Here is a 23651-nt window from a genome sequence, read left to right on the forward strand (position 1 = left end):
TTAACTGGGTGTGCCACCTACCTGTTTGGTGAAGCCTTAAAGTCTTCTAATGAATCCTTAGTCAAAGAGAATCAACAACCTAGACTGTGGAGCTTCAGCAAATCAATATTAGTATTATTTATTTAAATAGCGCCATTGATTCCATGGTGCTGTACATGAGAAGGGGTTACATGCAAAATACAGATATCACTTACAATAAACAAACTACAATGATAGAGAGGTACAGAGGGAAGAGGACCCTGCCCTTGCGGGCTTACATGCTACAGTATGATGGAGAAGGAGGTAGTAGGTTGGGGAGTTGCAGCAGCTCCGGTGGTAGTGAGGAGACAGGGTGGTCATGGCAGGCTGTAAGCTTTCTTGAAGAGGTGGCTTTTCAAGTTCCGTCTGAAGGATCCGAATGTGGCAGATAATCGGACATGTTGGAGCACAGAATTCCAGAGGGTGGGGGATATTCAGGAGAAGTCTTGGAGGCGACTGGGTGAGGAACGAATAAGTGTGGAGCAGAGAAGGAGGTCTTGGGAGGACCGGAGATTACATGAGGGAAAATATCAGGAGATTAGTTCAGAGTTGTACAGAGGAGACAGTTTATGGATGGCTTTGTAGGTCAGTATTAGTAGTTTGAACTGAATACGCTGGGGAATTGGGAGCCAGTGAAGATATATGGAGAGGGGAGAAGCGGAGGAGTAGCGAGGAGAGAGATTAAATAGTCGGGCAGCAGCGTTAAGAACGGAATGGACAAGAAGGACAAGGAACTACTCCTGTGGACATGAGATGGCCCTCACTTGTCACCATTTGCAAGGCCATCTCCAGTGCTGTATTTCCCCTTTGTGTGAAGCTCCAGAATGGTCAGAGTTAAGTGGACTGCTATGTACAAGGAGCAATGCAAGGGTTGAAATGAAGTTCAGAGTATCTGAACCCTGCTTTAGATATTTTTTTTGCGAATTTGTTCACTGGACTCAGGTTAAAGAAGGGATCTGTGGGCATGTGCATGTTCGGTTTCTTCCTCTATGCCTCTATGGGACCCAAATGTTCTAGACTTTTGTACTCTTTGCTGATACAAAGGGCTAATCTTGACCCTGTTGCTGTGGAGATACCATCTGATTACCTAAATCGCCTATTCATATACACTAGATCCATGCATATTTTATGTTGTGTATTCACCTACTAAGATTGTGCGGTCGCCCAGGGTCCCATGCTCAGAGGGACCCGCCCGGTGCTATGTTATGCTACCCTTAACTGTGAGAAAAAATGAAGGTAGTTTTTGGCACAACCGACTGAATAAAAATATATAAGTTTATTGAATCAAGTTAAAAGTCCATTAACAGTTAAAAACCTCAACACCTACACGTTTTTTCTCTCTGTCAGCTGCAATCACCAGCAGGTACGGCACCCCCTGGTTTCTAATCACAGCAACGGATTCATCCATGTTACCAGCATGAACAGTTCTAACCCCTCCCCTCTCCCCAATTCCTTATCTTCCCTTAACTGTATCGGCGTGCGCAGCTCGTACAGTTAAGCCTCACGTTAGAGCAGGGAGACGCAATCTCCCTGCACTACCGCTCTCTGTTCAGTAGGCAGCAGGTCACTTTAATCCTGCAGTCTACAGAATGGCTGATGTGCCAGGACTCTGTTGTCTAGTGCGTGCGTCGGCGCTATGACAGCACGTTGGTCCACTCGAGCCTCGCTGGTGGAGTTGTCAGGATCCTGGATTAGGTGAGTAAATGATGTTTATTTATTTTAATTAAAACTTGTGGGAGCATCATAAACAACGGGGACCATGAAACAGTGGTGGGACCCTCATACATTATAGGGACTACTGTGGAGCCCATTATACAGTTTGGGAGCTAATATGGGGCCCATTATACAGTGTAGGAGCTAACATGAGGGCCATTATACAGTAAAGGAGTTAATGCAGGGGCCATTATACAGTATAGGAGCTAATGTGGGGCCCATTATACAGTATAGGAACAAATGCGAGTCCATTGTACAGTATAGGAGCTAATGTGGGGCCCATTATACAGTGTAGGAGCTAATGTGGGGCCCATTATACAGTGTAGGAGCTAATGCGGGGCCCATTATACAGTATAGGAACAAATGCGAGCCCATTGTACAGTATAGGAGCTAATGTGGGGCCATTATACAGTATAGCAACAAATGCAAGTCCATTGTACAGTATAGGAGCTAATGTGGGGCCCATTATACATTGTAGGAGCTAATGTGGGGCCCATTATACAGTATAGGAACAAATGTGAGTCCATTGTACAGTATAGGAGCTAATGTGGGGCCCATTATACAGTGTAGGAGCTAATGTGGGGCCCATTATACAGTGTAGGAGCTAATGCGGGGCCCATTATACAGTATAGGAACAAATGCGAGCCCATTGTACAGTATAGGAGCTAATGTGGGGCCATTATACAGTATAGCAACAAATGCAAGTCCATTGTACAGTATAGGAGCTAATGTGGGGCCCATTATACATTGTAGGAGCTAATGTGGGGCCCATTATGCAGTATAGGAACAAATGTGAGTCCATTGTACAGTATAGGAGATAATGTGGGGCCCATTATACATTGTAGGAGCTAATGCGGGGCCCATTATACAGTATAGGAACAAATGCGAGCCCATTGTACAGTATAGGAGCTAATGTGGGGTCCATTATACAGTATGGAGCTTACTGTAGGGCCCACTATACTGTGTATAGAGGAGCTGGACATTGGGGGACTCAGTGGACATTATTAAATGTTAAGTGGGCACTTAAGAAGCAATATTGTTATAGGGGCACTCATTGTATTGTGGCTGTCAAAGGGGTAAAATGTGGACTCTGTTTTCTACGGTATTTGCACAGGGCATTAATATTTTCTAGGGGGCAATTTTACCATCTATAGGGCACAATGGTGGGCATTATTATGTGGGGCACTGAGAGGAGCACTGTTATTGTGCCAAACAGAAAGTGCACTAATAGGGACACATATGGCAGCAGTGGCTCAGTATTGGGGAATTAGCAGGATGAGGTGTGTGTGCAGGTTGGGAATAGATTGGGATGATGCTGGAAATGTGAAAAGTCAAATGTGTCTTTGGCTGGAAGAAGTTTTCATCTTCGTCTGGGCCAAATGTAAAAGACGTGAAAAATGAACAACTCCATCAGAAAGAACATCATCTGTAAGTCACTATGTATAACTGTACTGTAATCACTTGTATGTTCTGCAGGGCTGGTATCTACTACTATATGGTGATAATATCAGTGTGCCACCATAGTTGTAATCAGGGTTACCGGTTAGGGGCCTACTCAGATGTTTTGTTCCCCCGAGCTGAACCCCTAGCTACACCTCTGAGCTCAACACAACAAATACAACTGGTTTTGCCAAATTCACCACAAAATGCCACTTTCTAATGACTACTACAGTTTCAAAGAACCTCTAATTAAGATGATACATTTGCAATTCAGGTATTGTCTCAGAGACATCTGATACAACTAATCAAAAGGTTCAATAGTTGCCTGAGGTATGCTTGAAATAAAATACATCAAATACTTGGACTTGGACTGGCTAGGAGTTTGTTGACTGTGACAATTGATTGAATGTCAAGAAAGTGGCCTAAAAAGCTAAGAGATCATTGCCTTGCAAACATGGAAAAGAATATGAAAATATAGCAGAGGCATTGACTCTAGTGACACAGTTAGAAACATAGTTTGCAAGTTGAAAATTAAAGAAACACTGGCTATACTACTTGTACGTGGCATAAATAAAGTCACCAGATTCCCTTGAGTGACTGCAAAAAGACCTATAGCAAGACATGGCTGCAGTCACCTAACATCAGTTTTTTTTATTATGCTAATCCCAGGCTCCTGCAGGCAATTACATGTTAATTACAACAATCTTTGTAGCTAAATTATGTGTATAATGGTTTTGCTCTAATTATCAAATAAAAACTTGTCTTTGTGGGTAGAAAAATGTTCCCTCAAGTCATCGGGGTGGTACAGTATATTGGCTTAGTCAACCAAACATAGTTTGAAGAAAATTCCTTTCACTTTGGTTTATTGCTCCAGCCAGGTGGCATCAGCGCCTCCAGCGCACACACTTGTTTGATCTGGGCTCAGAACGACGGAAAAGTATGGTGACCCCAAAACAGTATGATCACCCAACTATGACCCCTACACAGCCCTCCATGCAGTATAATGGGCCTACATACAGTATAATGTCCCAACACCTCTCCACTCTGTATAATGGCCTCCACACAGTATGATGGACCCCACAGAAACCTTCACACTGTATAATTGCTTGAATACAGCATAAAGGCTTCCACATGACCCTCCAAATATTATATTAGCCTTCCATATAGTATAATGCACCCCATAGTCCTTCATATAGTATACTGCACTCCCCATAATCCTCCATATAGTATAATAGACCCTATAGTCCTCCATATAATATACTGCACTCCCATAGTAATCCATATAGTATACTTCACTTCCCATAGTATACTGCACTCTCAATAATCCTCATATAGCAAATGCACTTCCAATAGTCCTCCATATAGTATGAGTCCCTATAGCCTTCTTTATAGTATAATGTACTCCCACAATCCTCCATATAGTATAATGGACCTCATAGTCCTCTATATAGTATAATGCACTCCGCATAGTCCTTCATATAGCATAATACACACCCATAGTCCTCCATATAGTATAATGCACTCCCCATGTCCTCCATATAGTATAATACACTCCCCATAGTCCTCCATATAGTATACTGCACTCCCCATAATCCTCCATAAAGTATAATGCACTCCCCATAGTCCTCCATATAGTATAATGCACTCCCTATAGTCCTCCATATAGTAAAATGCACTCCCCATAGTCTTCCATATAGTATAATGCACTCCCTATAGTCCTCCATATAGTATAATGCACTCCCCATAGTCCTCCATATAGTATAATGCACGCCCCATAGTCCTCCATATAGTATAATGCACGCCCCATAGTCCTCCATATAGTATAATGCACGCCCCATAGTCCTCCATATAGTATAATGCACCCCCATAGTCCTCCATATAGTATAATGCACTCTCCATAGTCCTCTATATAGTATAATACACTCCCAGAGTCCTCTGTATAGTATAATGCACTTCCCATAGTCCTCTATATAGTATAATGCACTCCCCCATAGTCCTCCATATAGTATAATGCACCCACATAAATAAATTACATTATAATATATATATATATATTACACACACACACATACATACATACATACAATACTCACCTCTCCTTGTTCCACCGTTGCTCCGGTCCCGGTCTCTGCAGTGAATATTCTGACGCATTGAACATCTCAGTGCAGTGGGCGCCATTTAGTGTCACTATTGTGCCCATTGCATTGAGACAAGTATGATGGGGGAGGGGCCCAGTGTCAGCACTGGCACCGAGCCCCCCCCCCTAGCTACGAGGTATGCCACGGCATGGAAGCAAGTTTTTACTTGATTATTATAGCAAACCACTACACACATAATTACAATGATTGTTGTAAGTAAACTATCACGTAATTGCCTGCAGAAGCATGGGATAAGTTTAACAGGCAATTTTCTGATTTCAAGGTCCCTTAAATGCTGATGGTCTTCATGCCAGAACTTCAAGACATGTACCTTTATTGACCAAAAAGCAAAAGAAAAGTCGATTTGAAAATGTTCAAAACCATGTAACTATACCATAGAAGCTTTGGGATTCAGTTCTTTGAAGTGATGAATCTAAATTGAACATTTTTGAACTTAGGAATCAGAGGTATTTCCAGAGGAGACAGAATGAAGCATATGCGGAAAAGAACACTGCCTACAGTGAAACATGGCAGTGTCTCGGTGATGCTCTGGGACTGTGTTGCTTCCTCTGGCACTGGGAAACTGCAGCAAATGAAAAGCAAGATGGATTCAATCAAGTATCAGGAAATCCTAAGAGAAACTATCATGCTTTCTGTGAAAAAGCTTAAAGGGGTGGTGCGGTCAAAACCGATAAGTCTGCAGTCACTCTGTGTGACTGCAGACTTATGAATCCCCCAGTGCACGCACTGTGCGCTGCGGGGATTCGCCAGTTTCAGACCCGGTAACGGAGGGTATGTATGAGTTGTACATACCCCCGGCTAGTGGGCGCGGCCTCGCTCTCCATACACTTGTATGGAGCGAAGTTGCGCCCGCTGGCTGGGGGTCTGTATAACTCATACACATATATATATATATATATATATATATATACGTATATGTATACCTTTTAAGTTTACATGCCCTCTGTTATCGGGTCTGAAACAGGCTAATCCCCGCAATGCATGCACTGGGGGATTCATACGTCTACAATTACACAGACTTATCGGTTTTGACTGGACAACCCTTTTAATTTTGGGCATCATTGGACCTTTCAACAGGACAATGATCCAAAACATATTTCAAAGTCCACCAAGGTTTGGTTTCAGAAGAAATTCTGAAAGATTCTGGACTGGCCATCACAGTCGTCTGACTTTATCAATGTAGAAAATCTTTGGTGGTATTTGAAGGTAGCAGATTTGAAAAACGCGAACCCAAGAATATTCATGGACTAGAGGCCACTGCCATGAGGAAAGGGCTAAGATCTCTCAGGAACGCTGCCAGAAGCTGATGTCAGGCTATGCATGACATTTGTTGGAGCACAGCCAAAGGTAATGCTTCTCATGAAGGGGTTGAATAATTCTTAGACTACAGTCACCTACAATCCAAATCTGGAGGTGTTAAGGGGAGCTGCATTGAAATTACAACCTTTATTACAAACCTGAGGTCTGATTAAAATCTATACTTCCAGAGCCCCCACTTCTGTGTTTTAGGCAGCCCCCAAATCTAAGAAGCATCATTGTCAGAGGCTCCCTGTCTTCTCCAACAACAGGAACCTTTACCTGTAAAAAGAAAAAAAATGTAAAACCTGTCCACATATAATGACAGCAAAAAGATAAAGATCACCAAATCACATCAGGAAGACAAGATCCCAGGTGCTTTCAGCTGCATCACAACTAATGTAGTGTACTTAATAATATGTATCGAATGTCCAATTGTGGGGTCTTTATGTAGGTAAGACAGGGTAAAATCCTAGAACAAGGATGAATTTAAAAAGTAGGAAGAAAAACAAAATCGAACTCACTGTCTCTCAAAACTTCAAAACGTTAATGAAAAAGTTAAAACATCAGGTTGCAGGGGTGAATGGAATGCAAGGAGGACAACAGACATTTCACACCAATCAGTGCTTTAACAGAACCTGTGGAAGAACTGGTTGGCGTGAAATGGCTGTTGTCCTCCTTGCATTCCATTCACCCCTGCAACCTGATGTTTTAACCTTTTCATTAAAGTTCTGAAGCTTTAAAGAGATGGTGAGTGCGATTTTTTCTTCCTACTTTTTTATGCTATGCCACTGTTTTTTTCTGAACGCACCCGGAGTCTCTGGAAGGTCTGGTCTGCCTCTGTTTGTATGTCAGAGGAGTGAGTAACAGATGGTGTTGGCACACACCTTCCCCCACATGTGACAAGGATTAATTCGCATTGCCACATAAAAAAAAAAATATCTACCTGTGGCTAAACAATTTTGTAGCCCTGATCACTGCATCATGGACGTGAAATTGCTGGTATTTTATGGTAACTTCACATCCTGGAGAGACAGAAGAGTCTGGGAGTACAAACTTATGATGGCCTTTGACACATTCAAAGCAGGAATGAATGTGTCGCATATATTTATGTCTTTCTATATCATTTAAGCAATGTGCTCCTCAGACCATTTGAGGGCATCACAACCCTGGACCAGATCTCAAACGGGACAATAAAACTTTCACACTTCTGATCTATGAACTCCTCCAATATTTTCTGCCACAACGGTCTCTCTCTCTCCCACATTGATAGCTCTGCTTCACATCACTTGTCTTATTACTGCACTATTGTATGTCCTGTTGAGTATAAATATGTGACTTTTCAGATTTTGTGTTATTCTATGCCTGATGAAGAGACCTGAGTTGTCTGGAAAGCTTGCAATTTAGTATCATCTTTTCAATTGGCCATTAAAAGGTATCAACCACAGAGGGTTCTCACATTTTAATATTCTTCTATCTACTGGCTAACATGGTACAAATATACATTTTTCCTGAGACTGCAGTAGTCATTAAAATAGTTTGTTTTTTGTGACGTGTTGAGCTATTTAAATTGTTCATGATTGGTTTATGGCAAAAGAAGAAAGTTGTTACACTTTTCCAAGGAACCTAATTTGCAGTGGAGGTTAAATCTTTTAAACTGCAACTGTGTATGTGTGGGTGGGAAGCTCTAGAAGGAGCTAGGTGAGGCCCATGGGCAATTGTCTCTTTTGCTTTTCTATACTGTGAGCATGAAAAAAAAACATAAAATATCTCATCTGAAATACACAGTTTGGTTCTGGGCACCAGTTCATAGAAAGGACGCACAGGAGCTTAAAAATAAATAAATGAATGACTGAATGAAAAATAAGAAATAAAAAAAGTACAATGCAGAGCCACAAAGCTGATCTTGGGCAATGAGGATCTTACTTATGAGGAAAGATTGAAAGAAGTATAATTATTTAGTCTTGAGAAGAGACATCTAAGTTGGGACATGATTAACTTTGTTTAACCCTTGCACGACCATTGACATATAGGTATGTCAAAGGTAGTGTCCCTGCCTTTTATGTGGGCTCTGACGCTTTCCCCGCACATGACCTGATCTGATCAGCTGTTATGTGCCTCTTACAGCCGTGGGTGAATCCGAGATCCACCCGCAGTTGGTAACCAGTTAAATTCTGCTGTCAATCACTGACAGCGACATTTAACACACGCTGGGTGAAAGCATGTCACAAGACCCACCCATCGGCGCCCCCGTCACAAGATTGTGGGGCGCCGATGGGTTGTCATGACAGCTGGGGGTCTGCAGAAGATCCCCATGCCTGTCATTGTCAATCTCCTATGGTATTCATAGGAGACCATGATTTTTGCTATGCATAGTGCTGAAGCAATGAGTCCGGATCTAAACCCCCTTGAACACCTGTGGAGACACCTTAAAATTACTGTTGGGAGAAGGCACCTTCAGATATGAGAGACCTGGAGCAGTTTGTATAAGACGAGTGGTCCAAAATTCCAGTTGAGAGGTGTAAGAAGCTTGTTGATGGTTATAGGAAAAGATTGATTAGAGTTATTTATTCCAAAGGGTGTGCACCTAAATATTAAGTTGAGGGTGTCAACAATTTTATCTGGCTCATTTTGGGGGTTTTGTGTGAAATTGTGTCTAATTTGCCTTTTTTCTCTGTTTTTTATGTTGTTCCAATACACACAAAGGAAATAAACATGTGTATAACAAAACATGTAATTGCAATAATTTTCTGGGAGAAATACTTAATTTTCTGTGACAATTTCAAGGGTGCCATCACTTTCGGCCATGACTGTACCTCATTCCCGTTAACCTTTCCCATATCTAGGTTGAACTTGACGGCCATGACTCTTTTCACTCGTTCTATGTAATTATCTGTAGACTTGAGCAGTTGTCTCAGCCATGCGGTTTCTTTCGAGGGAGAAAAGCAGGTGTGTGGGGCATCAGGCTGGTAATTTTAAAAGATTTCTGTTAATCAATTTGTAACACTTGACCAAGTTTTTCTTTGACTATACACGTTTCATTCGATGCCTGAACCGAGAGCCACGGGCGGCATGAATGGAGACAATGGCCACAGGGTATATTTTTATAGCGGTGTATATTTTACTATGAAATGTGGTGACGTTTCAAAGAAAACATACTTTGAAAAGTCGGCCGGGGACCATATGTCTCTGATGATTATTAATCCGAGGCGGCTTTTCTCTGCCACCATCTCCTGAAAGGGTCTCTTCCTATGCGCACACAAAATGGACAGATCTGTCAGTCTAGTGGAGGTGGCGGGGTGAAGCCATGGGGGATCTGCTCTGCCTCTGACTAGTCATAATCTGACTAGTCAGAGATGCATAATTCCAACCAGGTTCTCAAAATATGTTTTCTCTGAAATGCTGCAGGGCTTGAGAGTAAAACATACACTGCTGCAATAATACAGCCAATGTCTGGTCTCATCCATGATGCCTGTGGTTGGAGCAGTACAAATCAGATGACAGGATCCCTTTAAGGTTTCTTTGTTTTACCCATTGTGTACTTTGTTTTTAATTAGGGTAGTAACAGAATAAATTGATCAATTACAATATTCTAACCAATATTTGTTACTGTTGATTATAAACTATGTATATTTATTCTAAGAATATAGCATTAATTAGATTGTTACTACTTGTTGTATTACTTCATAAGTCTAACACTGGCTGTTGTATAATGTCTAATATTTGGCTCAAGAAATTATAATTGTATTGTATTGTATTGATGGCAATGTTTTCTGCATGGTACCACAAGAGTTAATAGTGTTGCATGAAAAGTATTATCACTATTTTATAGGCAATCATCCAAGCTGCACTCACATTAGGTAAAAATACTGGCAATATTAGGCGATTGTACAGATAAGTAGAAAGGAAACTTCCTACGCAGTTGCCCTTTGACCATGAACATACGTTCCAGTCTGATTGTGGTATAGAAAGCATTCAGCAAATCAGGTCTTCCAAAACGAAAAAAAAAAGAATTTCTGACAACAGCTATAATCCAGTTATCAGTAGTCTGATTATGGAAAAACAGAAAAATAGAAAGTGAGATCAGAAGTCAAGGACTCTCAGTAATATAGTGAGAAAATTAAGTATTTGATACAACACCAATTTTGCTAGTTTTCTCAACCAACAAATAATGGAGAGGTCAGTAATTTTTATCGTAGGTACACTTCAACTGTGAACGACAGAGTCTAAAAAAAAAAAAAACAGAAAATCACATTGTATGATTTTTACATAATTAATTTGCATATTATTGCATGAAATAAGTATTTGATTCAATAGAAAAACAGAACTTAATATTTGGTACAGAAACCTTTGTTTGCAATTACAGAGGTCAGACATTTCCTGTAGTTAGTCACCAAGCTTGCACACATTGCAGCAGGGATTTTGGCCCACTACTCCGTACAGATGTTTCAGGTTTCGGGGCTGTCATTGGGCAACATTGAGTTTCAGCTCCCTCCAAAGATTTTCTATTGGGTTCAGGTCTGGAGACTGGCTAGGCCACTCAAGGACCTTGAAATGATTCTTACGGAGCCACTCCTTAGTTGTCCTGGCTTCATGTTTCGGGTCATTGTCATGTTGGAAGACCAAACCACGACCCATCTTCAATGCTCTTACTGAGGGAAAGAGGTTGTTGTTCAAAATCTCGTTATACAAAACCCTATCCATCCTCCCTTCAATATGGTGCAGTTGTCCTGTCCCCTTTGCACCCCCAAACTATGATGTTTCCCCCACCATGCTTCACGGTTGGGATGGTGTTCTTGGACTTGTACTCATCCTTCTTCTTCCTCCAAACACGGCAAGTGGAGTGGATACCAAAATGTTCTATTTTGGTCAAATCTGACCACATGACTCTCCCATGCTTCCTCTGAATCATCCAGATGGTCATTGGCAAACTTTAAACGGGTCTGCACATGTGCTGCCGTGAGCAGGGGGACCTTGCGATCCCTGCAGGATTTTAATCCATGGCGGAGTAGTGTGTTATGAACTGTAAGGTTTGAGACTGTGGTCCCAGTGCTGTACGTCATTGACCAGGTGCTCCTGTGTATTTCTCGTGGGCTGATTCCTGACCTTTCTCAGAATCCTCCTTACCCCCACAAGGCGAGACCCCTTAGGACCAGGGCAGTATTTGTTGTTCAACTTTCCCTAGGCACTGTAAATGGTCACAGACCCTACTGTTAAGTTAGACTACGGGTATGCGCACAAAAAGTCTCTCGAGCGGGTAAGCTGCTAAGCGAACAAAGGAATGGTCAATAAAATGACACAGTCAGGTGAGATAGTTGTCAGATGGTTTGGCCCGCAGCTATCTAAAGTGCTTGTGGGTTTTAGTCAAACACTTGCTCGGCGGATACACTACCGTTCAAAAGTTTGGGGCCACCCAGACAATTTGTTTTCTATGAAAACTCATACTTTTATTTATCAAATGAGTTGCAAAATTAATAGAAAATATATTCCAGACATTGACAAGGTCAGAAATAACGATTTTTATTTGAAAGAATAATTTTCTCCTTCAAACTTTGCTTTCATCAAAGAATGCTCCATTTGCAGCAATTACAGCATTGCAGACCTTTGGCATTCTAGCTGTTAATTTGCTGAGGTAATCTTGAAAAATTTCACCCCCATGCTTCCTGAAGCCCCTCCCACAAGTTGGATTGGCTTGATGGGCACTTTTTGAGTACCATACGGTCAAGCTGCTCCCACAACAGCTCAATGGGGTTGAGATCTGGTGACTGCGCTGGCCACTCCTTTACAGATAGAATACCAGCTGCCTACTTCTTCCCTAAATAGTTCATGCATAATTTGGAGGTGTGCTTTCGGTCATTGTCCTGTTGTAGGATGAAATTGGCTCCAACAAGCGCTGTCCACAGGGTATGGTATGGCGTTGCAAAATGGAGTGATAGCCTTTCTTATTCAAAATCCCATTTACCTTGTACAAATCTCCCACTTTACCAGCACCAAAGCAACCCCAGACCATCACATTACCTCCACCATGCTTGACAGATGGCATCAGGCACTCTTCCAGCATCTTTTCCGTTGTTCTGCGTCTCACAGATGTTCTTTTGTGTGATCCAAACACCTCAAACTTTGATTCGTCTGTCCATAAAACTTTTTTCCAATCTTCCTCTGTCCAATGTCTGTGTTCTTTTGCCCATATTAATCTTTTCCTTTTATTAGCCAATCTCAGATATGGCTCTTTCTTTGCCACTTTGCCCTGAAGGCGAGCATCCCGGAGTCGCCTTTTCACTGTAGACGTTGACACTGGTGTTTTGCATGTACTATTTAATGAAGCTGCCAGTTGAGGAGCTGTGAGGCGTTGATTTCTCAAACTAGAGACTCTAATGTACTTGTCTTGTTGCTCAGTTGTGCAGCGGGGCCTCCCACTTCTCTTTCTACTCTGGTTAGAGCTTGTTTGTGCTCTCCTCTGAAGGGAGTAGTACACACCGTTGTAGGAAATCTTCAGTTTCTTGGCAATTTCTCACATGGAATAGCCTTCATTTCTAAGAACAAGTATAGACTGTCGAGTTTCACATGAAAGTTTTATTTTTCTGGCCATGTTGAGAGTTTCATAGAACAAACAAATGTAATGCTCCAGATTCTCAACTAGCTCAAAGGAAGGTCAACTTTATAGCTTCTTAAATCAGCCAAACCGTTTTCAGCTGGGCTAACATACTTGTGCAAGGGTTTTCTAAACATCCATTAGCCTTCTTAGGCTATGTGCCCACGTTGCGGACCTGAAGCATATTTTTTACGCTTCTCCCTGGCGGGAAAATCGCATGCGGATATTACATGCGGTTTTCCCGCCAGGTAGAAGCGTTTGTGAGGCGTCTTTGCATGCATTTCCGCATGCGGGTTATCAAGCACTTCTCCAAGCATCACTTGGAAAAGTGCTTGACAACTTGTTCAGAATGGTAAAAAATAAAAAAATAAACTTTATACTCACCTTCTGATGCATCCTCTGCTCCGTCCGGAGTCTTGAGCGGCTCACGCTGTTGTGTGCAGGACCTGCGGTGACGTCATTGAGTCATGTGGTGGGTCACATGACTCAATGACGTGGCAGGTCCTTCAGACAACAGCGCGACGGAGGGAAAACATCAGAAGATAAGTATAAACTTTATTTTATTCTTTTTTTAACAGGTTCTTTGGTACCCAGGTCTGGATGAGAGTCTCCTCTCATCCAGACTTGGGTACCATCCGCACATTGATTCCGCTGCGCTTCCGCAAAATTAATGAACATGCTGCGGATTTTTGACCGCAGCATATACGCTGCGGAAAAATCCGCAGCATGGGCATTGACATTGCGGAATGCCATTGGGGACCATGGGGTGCGGATATACATGCGTTTTTCAAGCGTTTACGCTGCGGAAATTCCGCAGCATATACGCTTGAAAAACGCTACGTGGGCACACAGCCTTACACAGTTAGCAAACACAATGTACCATTAAAACACTGGAGTGGTGGTTGTTGGAAATGGGCCTCTATACACCTATGTAGATATTGCAATAAAAACAAGACGTTTGCAGCTAGAATAGTCATTTACCACATTAACAATGTATAGAGTGTATTTCTGATTCATTTAATGTTAGTTTCATTGAAACAAAATGTGCTTTTCTTTCAAAAATAATTAAATTTCTAAATGACCCCTAACTTTTGAACGGTAGTGTTTATATGGCCTCGTTCAGACGGCTGTATTTTTAGTCTTTGCATTGTTTTGTCTATATATACAATTTACAACACACTGATAATGATATAGTATCAAGTCTAATAAATTATAGGTTGCTATATCTATAATAATACAGGATCAGAACAATCATCAGTACATAAATACAGCGAGAGAGAAAAAAAAGTCCAGCTCACCAGCTTCTGATATTGAGCGTTCGGCTCAATGGTGGAGTCTAAGCCTAGACGCATAAAGTCCCATGATTAAGGGTGTCACGCACGAGAAACGCATTGATGTTTTAAGGATTTTTCTATTATGATATTTTAATCTTGTTTGAATGGCTTTTGAACTCATGCACAAATAAATATGTGCATATTTGTGAAGCTGGACCTCTTCTTCTCTTCCTTGACCATAAATACAGCACCGGTGCCATCATCGGTATATGAATACAGCACCAACCTTAGTACAGCAATCAACTGTAATGTCGGGTCAGTCTGTTGCGTATACAGTTGTATTGCATAAACCTGGAACTCCCAGTAGGTCCTTAACGCTAGTCATCATCAATAAACAGCAGACCATACAGGGACCACAGAACTGATTAGACACTGGTAGTAACACTATTAAACATTTAAAGAGCAACTTAACTTTTGAAACATATATTTATTTTTTAGGCCCTTTAAAAGGGAATCTGTCACAAGGTTTTTGCTTCTCCGAGAGCAGCATTACGTAAGTGCAGAGACTGATTCCAGCGATGTATCACTTTCTGCACTGCTTTCTGCAGCTTTCATAAATTCACTGTTTTATATGCTGCAGATCTACCAGTTCTTTGAATGCTGAGTTCTGTATAAACTCGCCCATACTACTGGATTGAAAGCTTTCTGTGTACACTGTGCATAGGCAGAAAGTTGCCAATCAGTGCTGGGTGCGGGATTATACGGGGACTATTGCTGCTCTTGCTGATAAAACTGATTTTTCAGAACAACAAGCAGCCCAGTAAGTGACATATTGCCAGAATCAGGGTCTGTCTCTATGTTATGCTGTTGGTGGCAAAACCCTGTTGCCAAATCCCCTTTAATTCTGAGTAGATTTGCACAATCGGTGGTAGTCTCAGGACGAAAAGCCACACTAAAATCCTCTTAGAAGTTAGGAGAAGACCAGAGTACACAGAAAGCCTTTGACTTTCTACTGTATCTGCTCTGCATGTATACTCTCTTGAGCTGCACACTTCAACAAGGTCTTTGGAGTGATTGGTGGATTTATCAGGACTGGATGTCCCTCCAATCTGCTCAGAATTAGAGGGCCTAAAATAAAATAAAAAATCTAAAAAAAATGTAGTTTCTCTTTAAGGTGCACGCCAATATTCGGTTCTCTATTAGCCAATCTAACCAGGCTGTCAATCACCCGATGACCAAACTAAACATTCGTTCATTGGGTGAAATGACTTTTAAACTTGCTTAAATATCGTTCTTGGCAAGGATCACTGTGTAGGAAGTTCATGCACAGCAGAGAAAAATGTTACTCTTTGTGCACAGAACGATCATTTAACAATCGACCTGTGCACATGAAAGTGCGGTGAGCTTGTATAAATCAGCTATTAAACAACTAACAGCTTTATAAAGCAAGTCAGTATAAATGCACCCTTAGATCCAGTTACCTTACAGGTGACATGTTCTCTGATGGAAGTTGTTCTCATGCCTTTCTTCTTCTGGTCCTGACGCCATAATGACTTTTCACAACTACAGCTCATCTCTGCCGACTTTCCTCCTCTCTGGTATTATGATGCACATTCTGACATAGTGCCCTTAAAAAACAAGTATAATGCTGTCTGTATAAAAATAACCTCCCATGGAGTGTCCTACATAAGCCCTATATATGCATCTAAATAGGTTGCCCCTCACTGTGGCGCCTGCTCAAAAATTGACTCCCATATTTACCACCTTACGACACATGGCCTCCACGGTATCCTCTCCAATAAAATATTCCCACCACACCGTCCCCACTTACATACTTCTAGTTCCCAAAGATACTATGGCCCCTCTCCATAAGGTAGCCAGACCTCTCTAGTCTTCATCCCGAGTACACCAACAGTGTCACATTGATTTGGTCGTGGAACCAGTGGTACAGCCATTTCTCCATAGTGTCCCAGGAGCAGTGCTTCATCATGAGAACACCTGGCCGCATGTTGCTGGTGTTACTGTGAGGCGCCTGTGTGGGCTACATATGCTACCACGGCCTGCAGCGGCTCCGGGCTTCTCTCCCATCTAGCACAGCTAGGACGTCATTGGTTGGCAGTTGCAAAGGGAGCTGCCAGCAGCGGATCTTGATATTTGTGTGCCCAAGTGCATCCAGCGTGGTTGAACATTCCTCACACAACCTCATGGATAGCAACTAAGGCATGCTAGTGTGTGAATTTCTGCGGATGGCGATACTAAATAATGCAAGAGGTTTTCAAAATTTTGTTTCCATTTTTCATCATTTGCATATCATTAATATGCCTATCCATCCTGTGATTTCCATAATTCTACAACTTTCCTTCTTGATGTTGCAATTTCAATGTTGACAAGTGTATATAAAGATCGTACATAGGGGTAAAACTACTAAAAAATGTAAGACACGAGTAATACAATGGCATCACTGAAAAGTCCTCTGAAGGTTTATAGGGGTTTTCCCACAAACAAAAGTTAATTTTAATCAATAGATTTTGGAATAATAATAACTTCCACAATTGGATGTATTTAAATAAAATGTTCCTGTGCTGAAATAATCTTATAAATGTTCCCCTGGGTAATGGCTGCGTCTGACTGTGTACGGAACATGGTCTGATCATACCACAGCTCCTGAGCAGGGCAGGAGGCAAGAGTATACAGACAGGACCGCAGCTGATTCTTTTATGTGAAGTAAAATATTCCACTGCCTGTTTTTAAACCATGTTTTACTTCATAGAAAAAATCAGATGTGATCCCCTGCGGTCCTGTCTGTATACTCTTTTGCCTCCTGCCCTGCTCAGGAGCTGTGGTATGATCAGACCATGTTCCATACACAGTCAGACACAGCCATTACCCAGGGGCAAATTTATAAGATTATTTCAGCACTGGAACATTTTTTATTTAAATACATCCAATTGTGGAAGTTATTATTATTCCAAAATCTATTTATTAAAATTAACTTTTGTTTGTGGGAAAACCCCTTTAAGGATGCTTTAAAATCTTCATACATCTTTGTGCAGATCTTTTTTATTTTTATTATTATTGTTATTGTTTATTTGCACCCTAAATACAAAATTTAAGCAGCCTCCAATTAGTCTTCATGTTAAAAATGTTACAAATCTGGCTCTCTCTTACCACCTCTGTTCTCACAGTGTTAATCACAGGAAGGAGGACAGGGTTGTACACAGATTTCCACAGCATAAATAGAACTGAAAGTATCTCAAGAAGGGCAGAAAAACAGGCTATAGAAAAGGAGAAAAATACATGAAGAGGAAAGAAGTTGTGCCGATATATAAGCAGCACTCTTGAAGTACACATCCAGCCTATATTACTTAGAAAGACAATCCCAGAAGAAAAAAAAAGTAAACTTGGATAAGCATGCACACTGCATACCAGGAGGGGGAAGAGGGAGGGTTTAAAAATGAATAAAAAGGAAAGAAGATTGAGGACTAAAATGTTTCTTTTTTTTTTTTTGCATGTCAAAAAAGGTATCCATTGTCATATATTTTTTAAAGGCTAAGTAGCAGGTTTCATATTTCATAGCCATTCATCCCAAATTTGGCTTAATATTAACATTTGCCTTCAATAAAAAAACAAAACAAAAATGTAGTCAAACATATTTATATTTTATTGCAGTCCAGCAACATTTATTTTAAGAAATATATAAACCTGAAATATTTCTTACCATATTGAATGAACTCAATGACTTAAATTAAAGGAGTACTCCAGGGCTTCTTTTTTTTTTTTTGATTGTGTCCTGTTATGAAAGCAGCATTGTGTGTGTAATGAATGCATTAAAATACTTACTAGTCGCTGTTTTCTTCCGTTTCCAGCACAGGTCTGGCCCTCTCCTGCATCCTGTGACCGCAGCTCTTTCTTGCCACCTCACACTGAAGACAATTAGGTTCCCATCTTAAAGGGGTGTTCTCAAGTTTGCAAATTATCTTCTATCCAAAAGGATAGAGGATAACTTTATGATTGTTAGGGGTCCGACCCCATAGCCCCCAGCAATCATGCGCACTGCTGCTCCATTAGTCTAATAGGAGTGCCGAAGATCAGTCGAGTACTGCGCTTGGCAAACTCCGCTCTCCAATTAAGAATGAATGGAATGGCAGTGCTCATGATCAACCTCTGTTCAATTCAGCCAGGGCTCTGCAGAGTCCTGGTTCTCAGGATCGGTGGGGGCCACGGTGGTTAGTCACTAAACGAGTAAAAGTTATTCTTTAAATAGCGGATAACTTTCCAAACACGCCTTTAAACGTATGTATATGAAAGCCTCATTCTCAGACTTACATTGAGAAAGTGTTCTGCAGTCCACACAAATGCTCTGTGAATTGACAGGTTACATGATGCTGGAGAGGAGCGGAGCAGCGCTGGAAACGGCAGAATACAGTAACTGGTAAGTATCTTTATGCATTCCTAACTGATTGGTAACAAAGGGGATAGTGATAAAGTGTCAGAGTGTTCCTTTCAATTACACTTATTTGATGTAGAAATGAGACTTCACAGCATAGAAGAGTCTACATTTACATATTTAACTGTATGTATAAGAAATAAAGTCAACTAATCTGTATTTAAATAAAACATATGAACATTCCTCATTCACTGCTGTACACTTGGCTTACACATTGGCTTTTATTCTTCGATCCTTTACTTTATGCATTGATGAAGAGTGAAGTGAAATGTCTGCGCAGTCACACTCATGCATCATCTTTATCGAACTCCTATAGGACAGATCAATTCTACAGATAAGTGACTGCAACATGATCTCTAACACATTGGTTTTATTGAAATGAACTGTAAATCCATATTAACATTCTTATTATATCAGAGGCTGGTGCAAAGTCTAGAAGCTATGAAGGAACTCCAAAACAGGTGTACAAAACCAAGGTAAACTCTACAATCGCGTTGTCCAGGATAACAAAAATGACTTGAGCATGGTACTGCAGTTCAGACCCCTTTTTAAAAAGGAGCGGCGTTGCAACACCAAATAATACTGGGTGACAGAAGTGGCACCATTTTGGGGAGAAAGCAGCCGTTTTAACATTTGTATAATTATAATTATATATATATATATATATATATATATATATATATATATATATATATATATATATATATATATATATATATATATATATATATAATGATTTGAGATTGTCCTCTACGCCCAACATAGGTCTTGCTCACACGTAGTTTTTGGGTGGTTTTTTTCGCACGATAGCCATTGATGTGTATGGAATGGTTAGGGATTCTATTCACAGACTACTATAAACTATTGCATGTCTTTTGGCATGATGCAATTTCATACCACACCCTGTCAGATGTACAGTTTCCCCTCAAATTTCAGGAAATTGTACCATAAAAAGTGATAGCAATCATAGATGCAATTATAGAATTATTGCCGATATCTGCTTCATTGGCTTGACACAATATGGGATATTTGCCCACTTTCTTACTGGCTTTGCTAGGATTTTTAGCTGTAGCGGTGGTGAGATGCTTCTCTGGCACATGGTTACCAGCACATGGGCCCAGTCTTTAAGACTAAAAAGTGCAATTAGCAAATACTATATTAATACAATACATTCTAAAAATGTAAAATTGAGAATACAGCCGAAAGTATTTTCTAGGCTATAGTCGTAACTCTTAAAGCAATGCATGGACAGAAATGGTGCATACGCCTCTCTTGTCAGTGGTGGTCAAAAGCCAGCCATAACAAGGGATAGGGGTCCCTTGTTCCTGAAATAGGTTCGGGTTCCAAAAGTGGGACCCACATCTTTGAGACATTTAGGGCATAGCCTGAGGATATGCCATAAATGCCCATTGTGAGATAACCTCTTTAGTAGCTTTCAAGGGGAGCATACCCTTTAAACTGTTCAGGTTATTTACCATATACCATGACACTGCTGAACCTACAACTCAGAGTACCTGCAGGCTAAATGCTAAGTAATCAAGGATGGTCCCACCTCTGTGCTTGGCCAGGTCCATCAGTGGCTTAGACCTTAAATAAAGCATCAATACAGATGCCTGACTGACCCTCCATGCAAATGGGAGCACAGAAACCGAATTTCCAGGATTGGTGGGGATACCAGTGATCAGACCCTCAGGAATCAGATACTTCGCCCTTGCCCATAGGTCTGGTAATAAGTGCTGATTCTAGAAAGACTATTTATGGTCCTATTGTGTAACAAACAGATGAAAAACTTGCATTAGAAGGACCAGAGTGAAAAAACTAATGGCCGGAGTAAGTTATGTGTAATTACTTTGTTGAATCCATTTTACCAAACTAAAATAGAAATTTGCACTGAGTTTTATGGGAAACAACAGCATAGAAAGAATACCGCCATCACATGTTCTTACAATTTTGGGTCTGTAAAGATCACTAAAGAAATCTTACTTGCTTCACAAGTAAGAAATAATATCACATTACCACCGAGCTATTTTCTTTCCTAATCTGGTGATTTTGATGCAGATTGTCTAGAGAGCTCCTATAAATACTCTCACTGTCTGCTTGTTTCCATACAGGAGGTCTTTACAAATCTGGACAGAATTAATGAGCCTAGCAAAGTAGAGGATTCACTTTTCACTGAACAGATAAACATCATGCGAGGAAGACACAAGATTTTCAGTGATGTGCAACACAACCTATGCACAGCACAACCTATGCACAGCAGCTGTTAAAGGGATCTAGAGTTGTGCAAAAAGATTTGCGCTGACCTGATTTCCAGATTGGTCCTCCCTGGTAACCGGGTAAGGGCAGTGTTCACTTCTGCCGCCCGTTATCCCGGATGCCCAATGTGCATACTAGGCCTGCTATAGAGGACCGGACCAGGGCAGCACAAATCGCTTTGCTCAAATCAAGTATCAAGAGTATATAAACATTTCCCATCCTGACCACCCATAGGAAACTAGAAATGATATTTACACAGGAGTTTACATTTTCTATACGAGACAAAAAAAAAATTTTAATTGACAAACACACAAAAGAAAAAAAGTCACATCATGCACACCTATTGTAACACTTCATATGCTCATTATCTATAGAACTGGAGTGAAATCCTTTTAAAAATAGCAAGCCTCAGCCGCAGCTTATTCAGACATCCGCAAATTATCTACATGTTCGGGTTTTTTTCACAGATCGAGTCTATGGTGCTAATAACATGTTGTTTTTTTTTCTTTTGAGGACTGTAAAAAAAACAAACAAAAAAAAACCCCACGCACACTGAAACATGTCCGTTTTTGGTTAACATCAAAGATCAAAATTACCCAGAGAAGTCTATGGGGCATTAAAAATAACAGACCGCAAATGGATGGCAGCAGGGTGCAATCCATGATTAACAATGTAATGGACAGGAGAAGATTTGCAGTTAACTTTTTTATCAGTGAAGTTCACGGATTTCACTGATGGTAAAAATTGGAAGACTGACCAACCACTGATGAATGAAACTCCGTGATTTTTCAAGTATGCAAAAAAAAAAACGGTCTGACGTCTAAATGAGGCCTTTGAATGTGCCCAGGAAACCCGTTAGAAATTTGAGGTACTGCAGTGTAGGGCAGGGCCTCTCAAGTGCACTGGTAGGAATATCCGTGCACTTGCAGTCCTTGGCTCCTTTTTTCTTCTCCCCGCCGCTACAACAACCCTACTTCTTGATTGAAAGTGGAGACAGAGGCTCTGCTGCCTGATGTAACCTTAGCTCTACAGTGTCACTCGAGAAGTGGAGGCAGAACTGGTGGGGAGAAACAAAGAAGAGCAGTGGACTGCAAGTGCACAGATGCGCCCACCGATGCACTCAAAAGCCTAACTAGCATATGAATAAAACATGAACTGCAGCGCTATGGAGCGCCAGATAATAACAGAACCAAGTATACTGGGAAAGGTGCTTCACTGCAGTACCTCAGGTTTCCTAGGCACATTCTTATAGACAGGTACCCTTTAAAGTACACGCCAAAAAATAATTTACAAATGCCTCCGTTTTAAAGGTTCTTGGAAATAAAATGGCTCATGCACAAATCCCCATACAAAATGTGCCAAAGTCTAGTACATAAGGCTCCTACATGTGAAGGTCATAAGAGCACTGTACACACACGCACGCTACTTATCACGAAGACGGACTACACACTTATTGCTATGAATGTGGCACTGACATTTAGTCTTCTGGTTGCAGGTAGTGTTTTCAAGAATTACTCAAAAGTCTTCCAGTCTTAATCCAGACTCACTGCAACTCGCAGGCAAACATCATATGCAGAACTTGGCACATAAAAGGAGTATATAATATTACAAAATAAATACAATACAACAAAGTGCACCCAACGTGCACAGAAGCTCACAGGCAGAGCTGGGAGGGTCCTTGGAGTAGTTGGGCTCAGTCGGCCTTAAGTCCAGTTTAAAAAGCTATATATGACTTCTATTGTTCTGCAAATATATAGCTATTTGTATTACAAATGTCATAAATATAAGCACTCTGAATATTGTAAAAACTGTACACAGTCCATCTAAAATCAGCTCCTATGGGGGGAAAAAAGGCACATTTCAGGTTCAAGTGTGCAAATGTCTATAAAAAGTAAAAGCACCGATGAAATGGGACAAATGCTGTGGATTGCATCGTTTGGGTTATATTCCACCGCCAGATGAGGGGACTGTTCAGACCGGGAACGTGGATGGAGATGGAGCGTTCAGTCCACAGAATCACATATCTCGGTTACTTTCTGGTTGAAATCCTCTGGCTGATCAGCAAAGACATAATGGCCAGCACCTCGAATCGCCTACGGAACAAATACACATTAAAGCACAAGGTCACCATAGATTTATAGCACCATTCACACGAGGTAAAATGTACATTGCTGTAGATGCCCTCTACGACATCCCTATAAACAGAAATCTGAAGGAGACATGTCATCTTCTACATCAGAGGATCCCGCCAGAGCAGCGATTGTGTGAGGAAGTAACCGCCATCATCCTGGGAGTTATGGAAAGGCCCTCCATTTACTTGGAAGTACCCCACCACAGCCCATTGCTGCCCTGTGTGCATGATTCAGTAACCAATGAGACAGTTCTGCGCTTTACAAGCCATTTCATGGCAGTATATAGAAACTCAGAAGAATAAGGGGAAAAAAAAGTAAAAGAAT

The 23651-nt window shown here is 41.1% G+C and overlaps 1 protein-coding gene across 2 annotated transcripts in view; it reads right to left on the reverse strand.

Moving 5' to 3' along the window:
* Positions 1 to 19643: 19643 nt before the first annotated feature.
* ABHD5 (abhydrolase domain containing 5, lysophosphatidic acid acyltransferase) overlaps positions 19644 to 23651 on the reverse strand; it is a 43629-nt gene continuing 39621 nt past the window's right edge. For both annotated transcript variants that reach the window (XM_073678047.1, XM_073678046.1), the window contains exon 7: positions 19644 to 23288. In XM_073678047.1, coding sequence (XP_073534148.1) covers positions 23199 to 23288 — 90 coding nt within the window. In that variant the 3' untranslated portion in view covers positions 19644 to 23198. The remainder of the gene's footprint in view (positions 23289 to 23651) is intronic.

This window comes from Phyllobates terribilis, unplaced genomic scaffold (genome assembly GCF_046119375.1).
Source record: "Phyllobates terribilis strain yellow unplaced genomic scaffold, ASM4611937v1 Scaffold_4__5_contigs__length_816908805, whole genome shotgun sequence".
Lineage (NCBI taxonomy): Eukaryota > Metazoa > Chordata > Amphibia > Anura > Dendrobatidae > Phyllobates > Phyllobates terribilis.